The 16,862-nt window shown below is 41.8% G+C and overlaps 9 protein-coding genes across 9 annotated transcripts; 4 read left to right on the top strand and 5 right to left on the bottom strand.

Annotated features, from left to right (window-relative positions):
* Window positions 1–63: 63 nt before the first annotated feature.
* CHK1 (serine/threonine protein kinase CHK1) lies at window positions 64–1,647 on the bottom strand (the record flags this gene model as incomplete). Its single annotated transcript, XM_003680951.1, has 1 exon — window positions 64–1,647. One exon carries the CDS (start codon window positions 1,645–1,647, stop codon window positions 64–66), a length of 1,584 nt encoding a protein of 527 aa, XP_003680999.1.
* A 221-nt stretch (window positions 1,648–1,868) lies between these two features.
* On the top strand, window positions 1,869–3,155 carry TDEL0D02030 (UBX domain-containing protein; the record flags this gene model as incomplete). Its single annotated transcript, XM_003680950.1, has 1 exon — window positions 1,869–3,155. One exon carries the CDS (start codon window positions 1,869–1,871, stop codon window positions 3,153–3,155), a length of 1,287 nt encoding a protein of 428 aa, XP_003680998.1.
* A 27-nt stretch (window positions 3,156–3,182) lies between these two features.
* CHM7 (phosphatidic acid-binding protein CHM7) lies at window positions 3,183–4,511 on the bottom strand (the record flags this gene model as incomplete). The annotated part of the gene is made up of 1 exon (XM_003680949.1): window positions 3,183–4,511. The coding sequence occupies one exon, from the start codon at window positions 4,509–4,511 to the stop codon at window positions 3,183–3,185; it is 1,329 nt and encodes a 442-aa protein (XP_003680997.1).
* A 551-nt stretch (window positions 4,512–5,062) lies between these two features.
* On the top strand, window positions 5,063–6,142 carry PEP8 (retromer subunit PEP8; the record flags this gene model as incomplete). The annotated part of the gene is made up of 1 exon (XM_003680948.1): window positions 5,063–6,142. The coding sequence occupies one exon, from the start codon at window positions 5,063–5,065 to the stop codon at window positions 6,140–6,142; it is 1,080 nt and encodes a 359-aa protein (XP_003680996.1).
* Window positions 6,143–6,545: 403 nt separating this feature from the next.
* On the top strand, window positions 6,546–8,954 carry IRC8 (Irc8p; the record flags this gene model as incomplete). Its single annotated transcript, XM_003680947.1, has 1 exon — window positions 6,546–8,954. The coding sequence occupies one exon, from the start codon at window positions 6,546–6,548 to the stop codon at window positions 8,952–8,954; it is 2,409 nt and encodes an 802-aa protein (XP_003680995.1).
* A 281-nt stretch (window positions 8,955–9,235) lies between these two features.
* Window positions 9,236–12,463, top strand: MTR4 (ATP-dependent RNA helicase MTR4; the record flags this gene model as incomplete). The annotated part of the gene is made up of 1 exon (XM_003680946.1): window positions 9,236–12,463. One exon carries the CDS (start codon window positions 9,236–9,238, stop codon window positions 12,461–12,463), a length of 3,228 nt encoding a protein of 1,075 aa, XP_003680994.1.
* A 124-nt stretch (window positions 12,464–12,587) lies between these two features.
* Window positions 12,588–14,033, bottom strand: HSM3 (Hsm3p; the record flags this gene model as incomplete). Its single annotated transcript, XM_003680945.1, has 1 exon — window positions 12,588–14,033. The coding sequence occupies one exon, from the start codon at window positions 14,031–14,033 to the stop codon at window positions 12,588–12,590; it is 1,446 nt and encodes a 481-aa protein (XP_003680993.1).
* Window positions 14,034–14,392: 359 nt separating this feature from the next.
* TIM54 (Tim22-complex subunit TIM54) lies at window positions 14,393–15,724 on the bottom strand (the record flags this gene model as incomplete). The annotated part of the gene is made up of 1 exon (XM_003680944.1): window positions 14,393–15,724. The coding sequence occupies one exon, from the start codon at window positions 15,722–15,724 to the stop codon at window positions 14,393–14,395; it is 1,332 nt and encodes a 443-aa protein (XP_003680992.1).
* Window positions 15,725–15,928: 204 nt separating this feature from the next.
* On the bottom strand, window positions 15,929–16,615 carry LOG1 (Log1p; the record flags this gene model as incomplete). The annotated part of the gene is made up of 1 exon (XM_003680943.1): window positions 15,929–16,615. The coding sequence occupies one exon, from the start codon at window positions 16,613–16,615 to the stop codon at window positions 15,929–15,931; it is 687 nt and encodes a 228-aa protein (XP_003680991.1).
* Window positions 16,616–16,862: the final 247 nt, after the last annotated feature.

Raw genomic sequence — 16,862 nt, 5'->3', positions numbered from 1 at the left:
GCAGCATGACAATTTTGTAACATTACGTAAAGTGTCCTAATGAACAATCAAGCGGTAGAGTCCTCAAGATGGGACCAAGATAATTTCTCTACAGAACAGGGCGATTTTCTTGAATAATCGCCGCCAGTCCAAAGGATCCCCCGCCTTCCTCTCGAAGTTGATACTCTTCAAATTGTCTCTCACAGTTTTGATAGATATAGAACCAGTCAAGTTACCACCTCTGCGATCGTGGGTTCGTATGCTTATTGTTAGAGGAAAGGCTCCTTTATAACCCAGTGAATTCACCAAATCGATAAAATGACTGTAAAGATCCTGCTTCACATTTATCCTGGCAAATTTTAGAGCCTCCTCGAATATCGGGAGTATGACATCCATATCCTGTGCAGAGTAAAATTTGGTCAGCTTTATTGGGTTAAATCCTACGTGAGAAGTCCCGGCTGTTGTCTCGTTGCGGTCACAGAATTGCAGTGCTGCTACATCATTGTTGATGAAGCGCGCCCATCGGGAGTCCTGAGTCATGAACACTTCATTTTTGAATCCTTCTGTAGCATATTGAGTGTATGCCCTTTGGGTGGATCCGAAGCCACCCAAGGCCATAGAGTCATGTTCAATTCCCGCGAGATCAGAATTCATTGGTTGTGTTGATCTATAGTTCACGTCCATAAAGTCATTTGGTTGAGGATCCTGAGTGAATCTCATGTAGTCATCATCACTCAAAGACACCCTTAAGTTGGAGAAAAGTTTGTTGGCTAGCAGAGCTGGATCACAGCACAGGCCACTAAGATCTGCAAATTTCAACTTATTCGTAAACCATGGATGCTTGTGTAAATCTTTCAAAGTGGCTCTCTTATCTGGTTCCGGTTGCAATATTTTCCGTAGTAAATTCAAGTGTGTGAAATCTATCTTTGCCCATGGACCTGCACTTATGTTGCCCTGGTTCTGGATAAAAACTTCAAAATTGTTATCTTCCATTACAGGTAACTCCCATGGAATTTCACCAGTCAGAAGAACAAACACTAACACACCAATCGACCATAGGTCTGTCGCATCAGCATAATATGCCCTACTATATAAAATTTCTGGTGCCATATACTGTGGTGAACCTCGCTGATCAGAAGAAACTCGGAGAGAACCATCCTTACGCCTAAATCGAGAGGCCAAACCAAAATCTGCTAATTTGAGGTTCCCATTCTTATCCAGCAGAACATTTTCTGGTTTGATGTCCCTATGGGCAACACTGCACTCTTCATGAAGGTACGTAATAGCGCGAATCAACTGTTGGAAGTAAAATTGTGCCACTTCAGAGTCGACACCGACATCTGGTTCAATTTTGTCAAATAAATCTCCCCCATCTGCCATTTCCATGGCTATCCACATGTAGTCCTTAATAATATTGCAATCGATGACTCTCAGGACGTTTGGATGCTTCGAGCATCTCGAGTGCAAAATAACTTCTCCAACGACATCCTTCTCACTCAGACCATTTTTCTTGCAACTTGGAATATGAACAAACTTGACGGCTATTATAACACTCGGATCTACCTTCAGATGGGCGTTCTTCACACACGCGAATGCACCTTGACCTATAGTCTCCCCCAGGACAACGTCCTTGATAGCTGGAAGTTCCAAATCAGCCAATTCCTCCATCCCGAGCAAAACCAAATTCGCAGCGACCGATAGCAAGTCAATTGAGCTGTTTGATGGTACTTGGCTATGTGGTGATGAGTTTATGGTGAAGCCATAAGTCACGTTCTTTTTCACAGTATTGAATAGTAGATGAATCATCAAGTTGATGAACTTGATTTACAAAGAATCTAACATTTTGGGCAGCTTTATTCGAGCTGTAAAGATCTATCAAGTGTTTGAAGATGAAAGGTGAACTATTTATGTCATCAGTCGAGGAGTCGGTCTCGAAATCGATGCAGGAGGGCAAAATTCTGGTCGTCTACAACTCGAACGGAGATGACTTGTGGTTAAATTCGTGGTTCCAGAATAGTATTAAAGATGAATTAAGGAAGCATGCTGTTTGGCTGAAATTGGTGCGAGGAACTGAACAATTTACGTATTTTGAGCAGATTTTTCCATCTGTGGAAGTGCCCAGCTTTTATTTGATTCAAAATGGTCAGATTCTGTCAACTATACAGGGAGAGGACCGTGAAAGGTCTCATTGGAATGAGCTTACGAACAAACTGGGTCTCGAGAAGAAACTTTCTGTTGCTTCTACCGTGCCTGCCGCCAAGACATTTAAGGAACAGATTATTGAGACCACTCGGCAGAAATACAATGAACAGCTTTTGAGGGAGAAAAAGAATGCCGATGAAGAGAGGGAACGTATCTTGAAACTGGTTGAAGCTGATAGAGCAGAAAGAAGGGCTCGTCGTGATCGTTCAGCGACAAAATCTGCGGCAGAATCTAATGAGATACACGACAATATAAAGAATCCCCAAAAGCTGCATGCCAAAACCTGTACTCTACTGATAAAGCTAACAAACGGTAAGAGCATCACAAGGGAGTTCGGGTCAAAGAGTACGTTGAATGACGTGAGAAAATGGGTGGATATAGCACGAACTGATGGTGATGGACCTTTTGCTTTCCATAGAAGCATACCACGAGTGACGTTTACAGACTCAGATGAATTAAGGAGCTTGGAAGCTCTTGAACTTTTACCCAGGTCAGTGTTAATTATCAAACCTTTGGACAACGGATATGGGGACCTTAATGTAGCTGAGGCAAAGGGCCCTGGGCTTCTAGGCAAAGTTTTTAGTGGAATCTCATCCTGGTGGGCTAAAGACGGAGGAAATTTACCCAATACAACGAATGTGGAAGATCAAAAGGACAGCGCAGAGGATGGGACGTTCAACCCGGACATGTCTGCAAGTGGTGTGCCCACCGCCAATGATGAAATCATGCATGGTTCACCAAATTCCTCTAGGATCGATTCACCAGTTTATTCAGCTCATGAGTATCACCTGAGGCACAATCCTTCTGAGCTAAGTTTGCCTTCCAGATGCGTCACGCCGAATGTTTACCATTTTGTTAATGCAGAGGATGAGGATAAAGATCGTTCCACATACAACGGTAATACCGTCAACCTAGAAAAGAAAAAAAAGATAATGAGTAAATGCATTGCTAAATTATTACTAAATAATGATTAAATGACGAGGATTAGGGTCTACTATCTTTTAATATGCTATAGCATTGCCCTCTTGATTGGGCACTGAATTCATGTTCTTCTCGCGCAACTCGCCCGGCGCTCTTCTCTCCTCTAGCTTGAGGTTACCTAATTTTTCTATTAGTTCGTCATTGCTCTCCTGTGATTTGACATTTTCTTTCTTATCATCAGAGACTGCCTTCTTCTGATTCTCTTCCTCTTGTATCTTCTCCAATTCTCTATCGAGTTCCATATCCTCTTCAGTAGATTCAGAACCGGCCAAAATTTCGTTGATCGCTTCGGTTCTCTCACCTTGTTCCTTTATTTCATCAAGCAGGTCTTCAACTTTTTCAACCGATCCAGTATACTCGTTAATTGACGTAAGGAGCTTGTTTGAGCCTTCCAAGGTGCTCACGAGCAGCTGATTAGTAGCAGCCATATCCAACTGACTCTTGACCGTTAAAAGATTGTTCTGATAAATCAATAGCCGTGAAAGGTTCTTTTCGATCATTTTCTTATTCTGTAAATAATTCCTTTGAATTTCTTTCGGTTGAGAGTCTTTGATAGCGTCTTGGAGCATCGACGAGTAATCAAAAACTTGCGCTTGTAATTTCTTTACCTGAAGATTAACATTAATCGTTGTGGCTTTCAGGGATGCCACTCGGTGATCATCCTGTGTCACAATTTTGGGGAAATCTGCAAGGATATGAACTACATCGGGCGAAACCACTTTGATTATATCAGCATCCCGTACTATGATTTTCCTATAATGGGACAAATAGAAAAGCATGGCTTTCCGTTCCGGTTCTGAGTCTATTAGCAGCTCATTAATGCCCGACTTGGCATAAAACTCTTGCTTGGTAAAGACAAGATCTGTGATTCCAGTAGCGTGAGATACAATGTTGTTCGTAATTCGTTGCTTGATACTTTCGAACTTTTCCTCCACGATGTTCCTGATAATCAAGTCGGTCTCTTTCAAGTAAAAAGTGTCGTTATTCTTTCGAACATCAAAACTTCTCTTATTTCTTCCAGAAAATCCTATCCACTTCAAAAACCAAGAACTCTCCTGTGGGTACATTAAGCCGTTGTAGAAGTCATCTGGGGTAATCAAATAGTCACTCTCGATCAGTGAATTGATCACCAGATCCAAACTTTTAGGAACTCCATGAGATTCGCGACTCAAAGTGCGCAGAAGACCAGACCCGCACCTTAAATATATCGATTTTGCTTGTATCAAGTAGTTTTTTATTAGGAAAGCCTTCCACGTTTCAATGTTAGCTTTATAACCATCAGGATTCAACTCTTCCAAGTGCCTAAAATCTTTGTACAAAGAGTCCAACCGAGACTGTGGCAGTTCCATCACTTCACGTTGCTGAACCACTAGTTCAAATGGCATCAACGGACGCAGTGGTCATTTTCGAAGTAAACATCAATAGCGATGAGCTTTCCCCAGTTTCTTCAACGCTTTAAGATACGAACAAGTCACGTGCTGATACTGCTCGAATCGCAGAGGTCGATAGAACGTTATCTAGCTCAATTAGGTGACCTTATAGGATACTTACATTGTCGTGCTTCCTTATTCCGGCTGTTGGGCATCTCACCATTCGTGAAGGACCAATTAAGACGTTTTATCTCGCCCAAAAACCGACTGTTAGGGCAAGGACTTGGCTTTATAAAAACCTCAGCTTATCTTGTCCCTGAAGTAAGCCAATTGACATGACAAGTGACCTCTTTGAGGTCCAATAGTTATTTGAATATTCGATGACTTCAGGTAGAGTCATTAGGTACGTGTCTCAGGACCATAGGAGCTTAAGACCTCTAAGTAACTTTAAACTGGCAACCGTAACGTGGCTAGTCGCACAAGAGCCCTAGGCTATATTATTGTATTGCTAGGTACCAACGAGTTGCTAGATGAGTTTGTTTCACAAATCACCCGTGGATATCGAGATTTTACTAGATGGAGAAGAATCGAGAAAGCACGTTGAAATTCCTAATGCTGCTGGTTCAGGATCTAAAACTCTCAACGATAGGTTAGCTGTGTATGAGGATGGTGAGACAATCAGTGGGATGGTTACTCTCAGAGTGAAAGAGGGCAAAAGGGTGGAACATTTGGGTATAAAAGTGGCCGTCATTGGTTCAATTGACATGATTAAGACTAGTGGGGGCAATGGGAGTGGGAACTCATCCAAGAGGTTGTCAAATACATCTTCCAGTGTGTCTGATGCGAGAAAAACTCCAGTAGAACAGTTTATTTGCTTAAGTTATGACCTTTGCCCGCCCGGAGAGCTCCAACACGCCCAGAACTTCCCCTTCATGTTCAAGGATTTAGCCAAGAGATATGAATCGTATAGGGGTAAGAATGTTGACGTTTCGTACTACGTTAAAGTGACTGTGGCCAGAAAATCGATCGATATCTCGAAGACTAAGAAATTTTGGGTTTATCTGTACAAGAACGTCTCCTTACCTCCAGCTCCCATCGTTAATAATGAAGAAAGCCATCCGAATGCAGAGACCACAGAGGAAAATGGCGCTGATGGAGCTTCCAGTAGTAAAGCGTTGACGGGTGGTCTGCGGAAGGAACCGAAACCCGTAAAGCTGGACATAGGTATAGAAAACTGTCTGCATATTGAGTTTGAGTTTTCCAAATCTCAGTACAGCTTAAAGGAAGTAATAGTGGGGAGAATATATTTTCTGCTATCGCGACTCAAGATAAAGCACATGGAATTGAGCTTGATAACAAGAGAGTCATCTGGCTTACAGCCATCTAACTGTCTGGTGGATTCCACCGCTATACGATACGAAATAATGGATGGAAGTCCCGTCAAGGGCGAAACGATACCGATAAGGCTGTTCTTGGGTGGTTACGATCTATCACCAGACGTTAGTTGCAACTATTTCAACGTTAAAAACTACCTTAGCTTGGTCATAGTAGATGAAGATGGCAGAAGGTATTTCAAACAGTCTGAGATAGTCCTCTTTCGTACAAGATAGAATCAGTATATACAGAAATGATCAACGTTCAGACTTTCAAATCAGTGCGCCTCAAAAAGTTCCCACTTCCGATTTATTCCTAAATCAATACGTATTTCGAGCAGCACCCTGCCAAGACTAGTTGGCAACGCTTTAAGGAAATATGAACTCTTGTTGATATTTTCATTATTGAAATATATTTGAGATTTTTCCCAATCCGGTAACAGGTAAACAAAAATTGATTTAACTACCAACAATGATTGGAGCTGAAAGAATAGTTGTGAAGGGGATATTCACTCGTGGATTCAGATCGTCTCTTATACTTTCTTGAGGTTGGTAAGTTTAGTTTTCTGAGTATCTTCTTGTCAATTGAAGTTCGAATTATACAGTCTCGCTATCGAAGACAACGCTGAAAAATCGTGGTATGGTTCTAGAGGCAGATGCGCCAATGCATCGAATTGGTCTATATTCAATGTCTCAATTGCCGCTTGCTATATTAGGTTCGCTAGCATCACTAGCTTCAGGGTCTGTATCCACTGCGCTGGTCGCATTATTTCATCGAGAAGAACCAGAACTCATAGTTATAGCATGCTCAACCATACTTTCTGGGTTGATTTTTTTGGCATTATGCTTGCTTCCAATGGGAAGAAGCGGCAATAGTTCAGCATCCTTATTAGGGAAATTCGGCATCATTTGCATTCAACTGGTTATACTTGGCGCCTCGGTATATTATCTAAATTTTGGGCGCAAACATGGCAGTTTATCAAACACACAATTACACAGCAACCTACTAGTTGCATTGGATTCGTTAATTCTTTCGACTCTCTTTTTGAATGGGTTGGTGATTGGTTCTTGGATCTCGGTCAGAAAAGATTCAATTGATGAGAGCCGGGAACAGAAGAGCAAGACGATGAATGATCCGGAGAAGTACATTCCGCTTAAAAATTCGTCACAAACACTGACTCCAGGCATGGAATTTTTACACACTTTTCAAAGCCAGAGTGGCCCAAAAACTTGGAACCTCACTGATACATCTGGAACACATTCTTCAGATGAACATTCATTTCCGTCAGTGGTAAAGCATAAGCTTGAGTATTTGTCTTCGCGAGAAGCATCTCCTGCAAGCACTATATCCCGGAAGGCTAGTAGTATTAGCCTAAAGCTGCGGTCGGCGTCTGATAGTCCGAAAACGAAGGGCTCTATAATATCGAAGTTGTGCCGGGGGAGAGTAAAATCCCTACACAACAACAGGGCAAGAGATGGATCCGATAGTGAGAATAAGAATATCAATGGTCGTTACGTGACGAGATTATCTACCATCCCCGATCTTTCACGAAGTGTGCTAAATTTTATGCTATCTTCATCGGATAATCAAGTCTCGCAAGAAAATCAAATAAGACCAGACAGAACAGCTTCCCAAATTATGGAGTCCTCACACGGCCAAATTGCAGAAGGTGAGAGAACGTCATCTGGCCAGGCATTGGATCTGGAAAGGAATGCTATTGAACGAATAAATAGTGCTCTTTTACCGCCATGTCTGAGAATCATGGAAACGCCACCTCCTGCTCAGCAAACTACACCAAAGGAACCCAGTGGTACCAGGATGTCTCCAGTAATTTGCCAACACGGTAGCACCGCCGGAGTTGAGTCTAATACAGATACTCTAGAAGGTAGTGGGCTGGGGAAAGTTCCTAGAATTCCAATGACAAGCCATGACAATGGAAGCGATCTTTCCACAGACTATGACATGGGCACGGTATTTCCTCAGATGGCTACAATGGAAATGTGGCAGGAGAACAAAGACACGGGGGTCCAACGACCTGAAAAACTTCACGAACAAGTTCTCCTGCCTGCTTTCGATTTGGGTAGGTCCAATTCAAGCACAGGGTCTATTGACTTACAGACTTCCGCAGGCTTCAGCTTCCCATCAAAAATTCAACCAAACGAGATAACGATCAAGAACAAGCTGGTAGAAAAAGATCTGGATACCATAAGTGCGCTAGAGGAGTATTTCAGAGATGTTAGCATACATGAAGAGGACGAAGAGCAAATTATGCAGAATGGTTTGAAGCAGGATTTTTCTTCATCAATGCTTGCAGATAGAGTTTCCAAAGAATTGATGAGAACCAGTACGAGACATTCCCCAACAAAATCAATGATCTCAGTTTTGAGTGCCGCGAGCCAACAGCGTTCGCATACGGTGCGCAACAGCTACTTAAACATGAGCAACGATGCTGCGCACCTCCAGAATAGTTACTACATCACCTCGCCCTCAAATGCGATAATAAATGCAACAAAGTCATCATCGCCAACAAGGTCTCAACGACTGAAAAGAATCGGTAAGAAACTATCTCTTTCAAATATTTCAGATACTATGACAAATCATTCCTTCACATCAGATGCAACCGGTGAATTTCTTGGGACTTCCAAACACGACCATATGAGAGGCAGAAGTATTGACTTCAGCTACGTACACAACTTACAAAGCACCCACTCTCCAACCAAGTCTACTTCCGGAACGTCAATGAATGGTTCCTACAAAGATCGCAGAAACAGTCTTATCCCTGAACTTGCATATAGAGCAGCCAGTGGACCTTTCTACCTACAAAATGGTAACTCCACAATAAATCACGAACCCGATCTCGTGGTAAACTCGACCTTTAACGAGCAAAGTTCGAATAACCGCAACTCCAGCTCCTCTGCATCAACCAATCCAAGCCAAGAATCAACTACAAGATACCCTGAAGTCGTCATGAGTGAATACGATCGTGAAAGATGGAACTCCATTTTGAATCTCAAGAAAGTTGACTCACACGGGCAATTGAAGGCTTAAAGACCAGCAACTTTCTCAAAAAGATACCCACGCCCTCGATAAATAATCGGAGCTCATGACGACGGACCAGATAAGCTTCCTAGGATCAATTTATGAGCATTCATAGTTTCTTCAATTAAGCATTATATGACATTCGTTCTCGATGACGATTAGATAAAATTTTGTATGGCTTATTTTTCAATATTCATGCGATGAGCTTGAAAAATTGAACTAATAATGGTTAACAGGAGTGAATAACTCGAATAGCCGAGGATATTTAACTCTTGGAGCCCATTTTAGAGATGGATGGAGAGGATTTATTTGATGTCTTCAATGAGGACACTTCGAATGCTCCAGAAACTCCTTTGGAAGAAGTAGAAAAGGTAGATGATACTCCTGTTCAAGATGGAAGCGACAAGAAACGTCAATTAAATGATGAAGAGTCTAGTTCAGATAATAAAACGGCAGAGGAAACTGACAATAAGAGAAAGAAACAAGAGAGGAAACTTATTGACGAGAAGAAGAAAAAATCTACTTTAGTGCCTGTGGTCACTGATGCTTTCGAGCAAGAAGCCTCAAGAGAAGTCAATGCTTCGGCAGGTCTCATGAATGCAGCAACCACTCAAGCGGATGAAGACGGAAAAGTTAAGCTTTCGCATCAAGTGCGCCACCAAGTTGCGCTTCCGCCTAATTTTGATTACAAACCTATCGGTGAACATAAGAGACAGAACGAGGCTCGTACGTACCCTTTCACACTGGATCCTTTCCAAGACACTGCAATTTCTTGTATTGATAGAGGGGAATCGGTTTTAGTCTCTGCTCACACTTCTGCTGGTAAAACAGTGGTTGCCGAATATGCCATCGCTCAATCTTTAAGAGAGAAGCAAAGAGTGATCTATACATCGCCCATCAAGGCCCTTTCAAACCAGAAATATAGAGAGCTACTCGCAGAATTTGGCGATGTGGGTTTGATGACTGGTGACATTACTATTAATCCGGATGCCGGGTGTCTAGTTATGACTACAGAAATTCTACGAAGCATGTTATACAGAGGTAGTGAGGTTATGAGAGAAGTTGCATGGGTCGTTTTCGATGAAGTGCATTATATGAGAGACAAAGAGCGTGGTGTAGTCTGGGAAGAAACAATCATCCTACTGCCGGATAAGGTTCATTACGTCTTTTTGTCGGCTACCATTCCAAATGCTATGGAATTCGCGGAATGGATTTGTAAGATTCACGTTCAACCTTGCCATATCGTTTACACAGATTTTCGTCCTACCCCTCTCCAGCACTATCTATTTCCTGCTCATGGTGAAGGAATATACCTGGTGGTTGACGAAAAGAGCACTTTCAGAGAAGAAAATTTTCAGAAAGCCATGGCGTCTATCAGTAACCAATCCGGAGACGATCCCAACTCTGTGGACTCTAGAGGTAAGAAAGGACAGTCTTTCAAGGGTGGTGCAGCTAAAGGAGATGCGAAAGGTGACATTTACAAAATTGTCAAGATGATATGGAAAAGAAAGTATAACCCAGTCATTGTCTTTTCCTTCAGTAAGCGTGATTGTGAGGAGCTGGCTTTGAAGATGTCAAAGCTAGATTTCAATTCTGATGATGAGAAAGATGCCTTGACAAAAATTTTCAACAACGCTATTGCATTGTTGCCTGAAGTCGACAGGGAACTACCTCAAATTAAGCACATTTTGCCTCTACTAAGAAGAGGTATTGGTATCCATCATTCAGGTCTTTTACCTATTTTGAAGGAAGTGATCGAAATTCTGTTTCAAGAAGGTTTCTTGAAAGTTCTATTCGCAACCGAAACTTTCTCCATTGGTCTAAACATGCCTGCAAAGACTGTTGTGTTTACTTCCGTGAGAAAATGGGATGGGCAGCAATTCCGTTGGGTTTCTGGGGGTGAATATATCCAGATGTCAGGCCGGGCTGGTCGTCGTGGTCTGGACGATCGTGGTATTGTCATCATGATGATCGACGAGAAGATGGAGCCTCAGGTTGCAAAGGGAATGGTTAAGGGACAAGCTGACAGATTGGACTCGGCCTTCCATTTGGGATACAACATGATTCTTAACTTGATGAGAGTTGAAGGTATATCGCCTGAGTTTATGTTGGAGAATTCGTTCTTCCAATTCCAAAATATAGTGTCGGTCCCAGCCATGGAGAAGAAACTGATCGAGCTACAAACAGAAGCTGACAAGATTGAAATTGAAGACGAAGACAATGTTAAAGAGTTTTATGAGATCAGACAAACATTGGATGGATACAACGAAGACGTTCGTCATGTTATTACTCATCCTGCTAATATATTAAGCTTCCTCCAGCCAGGAAGGATGGTAGAAGTTATGGTCGACAACAAAGATACCTATGGGTGGGCAGTTGTTGTGGATTTTGCCAAGAGAATGAGCAAGCGCGATCCATCCGCAGAATACACCGATCATGAGTCGTACATTGTCAATGTAGTGGTAAACACGATGTATGCTGACTCACCACTAAACCTCATTAAACCGTTCAATCCTAGATTTCCTGAAGGTATTCGCCCTGCCTTAGAAGGGGAGAAAACTGTATGTGCAATCATCCCAATCACTCTGGAATCGATTCGTAGAGTCGGAAATTTGAGACTTTTCATGCCAAAAGACATCAAGGCTAGTGGACAAAAGGAGGTAGTAGGAAAGTCCCTCCAAGAGGTTGCCCGAAGGTTCCCAGATGGCATTCCTCTGATAGATCCAGTTAGGAACATGAAGATAGAAGATGATGATTTCACAAAGCTATTAAAAAAGGTTGAAGTATTAGAAAAGAAATTGTTCTCCAATCCTTTGGCAGAGTCTGTCAGGTTGAAAGAACTGTATGAGAACTTCAGTAGGAAGCGTGCTCTGATCGATGAGACAAAGCAATTGAAACACAAAATCAGTGAATCACAGGCTGTGATTCAACTAGATGACTTGCGTCGCCGTAAGAGAGTCTTGCGTCGTCTTGGATTTTGCACTCAAAGTGATATCATAGAGTTGAAAGGTAGAGTAGCATGTGAAATTTCTAGTGGTGACGAGCTCCTGTTGACAGAGTTGATTTTCAATGGTAACTTTAACGATTTGACGCCCCAGCAAGCGGCTGCTTTGCTTTCATGTTTCGCGTTCCAAGAACGTTGTAAGGAAGCTCCACGTCTCAAGCCCGAACTAGCTGAACCTCTGAAGGCTATGAGGGAAGCGGCAGCCAAAATTGCCAAGATTATGAAGGATTCCAAGATCGAGGTTGTGGAGAAAGACTATGTTGAGAGCTTTAGACACGAGCTAATGGAAGTCGTCTATGAATGGTGTAAAGGCGCAAGTTTCACCCAAATCTGTAAGATGACAGACGTATATGAGGGTTCGCTGATTAGAATGTTCAAAAGACTGGAAGAGCTTGTCAAAGAGTTGGTCGACGTTGCCAACACGATAGGTAATAGTGCACTCAAAGAAAAGATGGAAGCAGTGTTGAACCTGATACATAGAGACATTGTCTCAGCAGGTTCTTTGTATCTATGATTCGATCTCTTTTGCCGCCCTTTCACGAGAATTCGTATCTCTTCTGTTCTCTGTATATATAATCACTCAGTTCGCATTTATAGACAGTAGTTGCTAATCTATGGTAATACCAAAGACCAAATTTTTAAATGTAAGATGAAGCTAAGCTAGTTTGAACCTGACTTCTTGGCCTTCCGCCAGTAATTTTAATCATTTCATCCATCAATGGGATGTGCCATACAGATTGGTCGTACTTTAACAAATTTTCAATGGTCTCTCTTCTCAATGCTACTGTCTCCGATTCAATGACCTCTCCGTTCCCATTAGAGATCAAATTTGACATCACTTTTGGTAAGTCATTCAGCAGATACTCAGCACTGTGCGGATATTGAGATACACGTTGCAATAAAACCATCTGTTCCATATAAGGCATGGCTAGAATCGCGTCGGCTGTAATGTGACTTTTTATCAGTGCGAAAGACTGTTGATGAGCTACCAGGTTCCTAATGACTCCCAGTTTAGAGGGTGTGACAGTCCCAAATCGAGTCAAGAGGGTCGAGTAATACCTGGAAAGGTACGATGGGTTCACAAAAGACAGAAAATCAGTCAAGTATCTCGTTTCAGGAGAGATATGGATATAATTCTCATCCAAAAATCGAAATAAGGATTCATCATCGAGATATGACAACTTCTGAAAGAACTTGAAAAGGTATGACCTTGCAAAGTACTTTACATCAGGATACTTGTCGTTCTGGGCATAAATATCGCCAAGTGCCGGCACAATAGGCTGTATGTATCTGAGAAGCCATTCATGTGTATGGCCTCCTACTTCAATTACGTCCACTTCATTCAGTAAATTGGTGTAATACACCACAATGTGAATAAACAATACCACATCTATGTCTAACGATTTTATAAGTTCATCTCCCCGTACAACAAACAACTTCTCAATAAATTCACTATGCTCCATATTTCTGCATAAAAGGTTTAAAATTTCCAGCAGTCTTGCCATTGAAGTTGACTCAAATTTTTTCCTTACAACCATTAGTGGTGGAAGATTGTTGATCAAAATTCGTCTTCTCACTAGTTCATCCGAGCTCAAATTCGATATCGAATGCTCAATGCTATTTATGACAGAGATATCATAGCTTGAATCAAAATAGAGATCCAGTAGAATGTCAAGGATCTCTGAGTTGGCAAAGAGACCTTTTGGATAAGATCTCGCGATGACCTGATTAGCTGCTTTAATCAAAGAGGGGTTCCCGGATTTCAAAGACAAGACGAGATCTTCAACAGAAAAAACCGTTAGAACGTCTTCGAAAGAGCTTGTCGCAACGATTTTGCTCAACATTTCCAACATCAGATCATAGTCTAATCTTGCATTAGCTTTGGGATCAACGAGTATTCTTTTGATATTGGCTAAAAACCTCTTGGGATCCACAGGAAGTTTATTAATGGAGGTCAAATTCAAAATGCATCTCTCCAGTTGTTCATTAATCTGCGATGGTAATTCTTCACACTCTAGCATGCCATTTAGCTCATCCAGCATGTTCTTTATAGCAGAGGGGCTTTCATCACTATTAGTTGACATCGTTTGTGGTATGAGAACCTCCAGAGGAGTAATTGGATAAGCTTAAAATGAAAGCTGTGGCCAAGAAGGGCCCTTTAAAGAACCTTGATGCCTTATGCTGTTCCGTAAGTCGTTTCTAGCGACTTTCGATGGCTTAATCGCATAGAAATAGCCATAAACTAGGACTTTTCAGATCTTCAGTACGCTGTTATCAATGCTTTCAAATACTAGTGTCGCAAATGTAGTTGATCGTTGTATTTGGTCTTTTTATCCTTTAGGTGAGGAGAATTCAATTTTTTTCTGTTCGAGTGGAATAAGATTAAGTTTACAAGAACAAAACGTAAAAATTTAAAGGTCGTATTTATCTACAAGGTCGATTACTACTTTTCAGGCTCTTCTTTGCCCTTATTGTAGACCGTTAATAATTCAGTTACTCTTGGATCATCTTTCAATTCCGCTGTCCACTCGCTTTTCCTCTTCAAGCCTTCTTTAACCCAGCTTTTGGGCCAATCTTCTTCCTCGGCGCCAAGAGCTAAATCTTGGGGAGAATGGTAGGGCCTGATGTTCTTTTGTTCAACCACATCTGTTACTGCTGAACACACTGCTTCGGCATAGAATCTTTTTTGGTAAAATCTGTATATTCTCTCAGGAATATTGAGAAAACCAATCAAATTCGGAATCGGTATCATAAGAATCGCTTGATGAGGCAGTATTGGGATGCCAGTCGAAGGGTCCTTGATAAACAAGCCACGCTGGAATTGAAGTTCCTGGGGGATATCAGCCTCCGAGTAATTGTCGGACGTTATGAATGGCTTCAGTACCTTTTCGTCCTTAGTCTCTTCCTCCTTATCGTCTTTTTCGCCCTCCTTCTCATCTTGCACATTCTCCTTTAGATCTTCACCTTGCGCATTCTCGACCTTTAGATCTGTGCCTTGCATATTTTCGACTTTTGGTTCTTCAACCTGTGTTTCTTCAACCTTTGGTTCAACAGACGCCGGTGGATCCAATGGTCCTAACAAACCCTCATGCAACCCGGTAATATACTCTTTATATGCACCTCTCCCTAGGCAAATGATGCCTCCAGCTAGCGATGGATCAGGGTTCTGAGAGTCCTCATAGATTATTTGTGGTTTAGAAGTCTTGTAAAAAATGCCAATTGCGTCTCTAAAATCAAACTCGCTTTTGTATTTCTTTGCTAACTCTGGATCAAACTCATCCTGGTCCTGCGATGCAAGACGTTGTGCATTTTCCCCATCTTGCTTCCCCGAAGCGAGCTCTCGTAACTGTTTTCTCACTTCTCTTATCCTATTGGCAACTTCTGTTCTTATTACACCCTGCTTCTCTTCTTCAATCACTTCGTAGTCTAAGCCAGCATAGTATAATATAGGCTTGACGTATCGCTTCCATACTTTTAGAGATGTATCCAAGTAATCGCTAGGTGGAGGTGCGATAAAGACAGTAATCTTTCTTGGTTTCGTGTTAACTTCCAAATTCCCAGACGCCAAAGGTTCTACGATATCCTTGTAATGGTTTCTAATCTGCTTTTGCCTGTGTTTATCGTATACTATACCAGAGACTGACACAGTGAGCACTGACCAAAAGATCATCCAATTCCGCGATGGCAACTTCAAAGGCGGTATACCCATCGCCTTGAAAGCAGGATTGGTGAACCCTGGCTTGGGCTTCTTAGCCTGAGACCCCGAATCAGACATCAAAAACCACTTTGAAGCTTCTTTAATTGACGATCTTCGCTGTCTTAAAGTCAATGATGAGATTTAACTCATGCAATTTTTCACTCTGCGCATATAATGAAAAAGCCTATATAGAGTAAACTAACCGAAAACTAAGTCGAATAGCTGATTAGAATTCGTTCGCATATGCTACTTTTATTTAGCCAGTTGGCGCCTAACGCAGAATCACTTTTGTTGCTTTCCCTCGTCATCCCAAGCCAAGTTAAATCTCCCGTCGGGAACCACATAGTGAGCAATCTTTTCAACAACTTCTTCAGGAGTAGTAGCCACTTGGATAATCAATCCGTTTTTCTTACTTATGAAGCCTTCATCAATGGCATGCTTGATGAAGTTTAACAGACTGTCGTAAAACCCATCGATGTTGAACAGCACAATTGGCTTACCATGGATACCTAACTGAGACCAAGTGATACATTCCATAATCTCTTCCAAAGTACCATAACCTCCAGGCATCGCCACGTACGCATCGCTTTCTTCAGCCATCTTACGCTTCCTTGTATGCATATCAGGAACAACACAAGTCTCACCATACTTGGAAGAGATCGGAGTAGCTCCTCTATGATTATCCACAGACTCCTTCAACTTAGCGTTGACATCATCATCATCACCTGAGTCTCTCTCCTTAGACACCAATGCATTAGGTATAATTCCAAGCACTTTCCCATCGCAATCGGGTCCCATAGCGGAACTAGCAATTGTTCCCATCAGTCCAGTACTACCCCCACCATACACAAGTCTCCAACCTAGCTTATGAAACAACTTTCCCAGCTTTTTAGCCTGATCCGAGTAATTAGAATCGTTGCCAAAACTTGAACCGCAGTAAACACATACGCTATTAATACCAGCTGTCATATCGTAATTATACTAATCTATCAGAGCTTATGCCTGGTATTTCAAATAGCAGCTAATTCAACAAAATGCTGCTTTATCAATTAAAGTTATCCTTAACTATCTATCAGTAATATATCGCGTACCATGAGCCCTAAAACAGACTTTTTAGGGTTGAGATAAAGTATTTAAAACTAGGAAAAGCAGTCAAAAAACACGATCACTCTCTTCTAAACACCACTCTAAATAGCAGCGAGAGTGGAATCTGATG

This window comes from Torulaspora delbrueckii, chromosome 4 (genome assembly GCF_000243375.1).
Source record: "Torulaspora delbrueckii CBS 1146 chromosome 4, complete genome".
NCBI lineage: Eukaryota > Fungi > Ascomycota > Saccharomycetes > Saccharomycetales > Saccharomycetaceae > Torulaspora > Torulaspora delbrueckii.
This window is presented reverse-complemented; position numbering and strand designations above follow the sequence as displayed.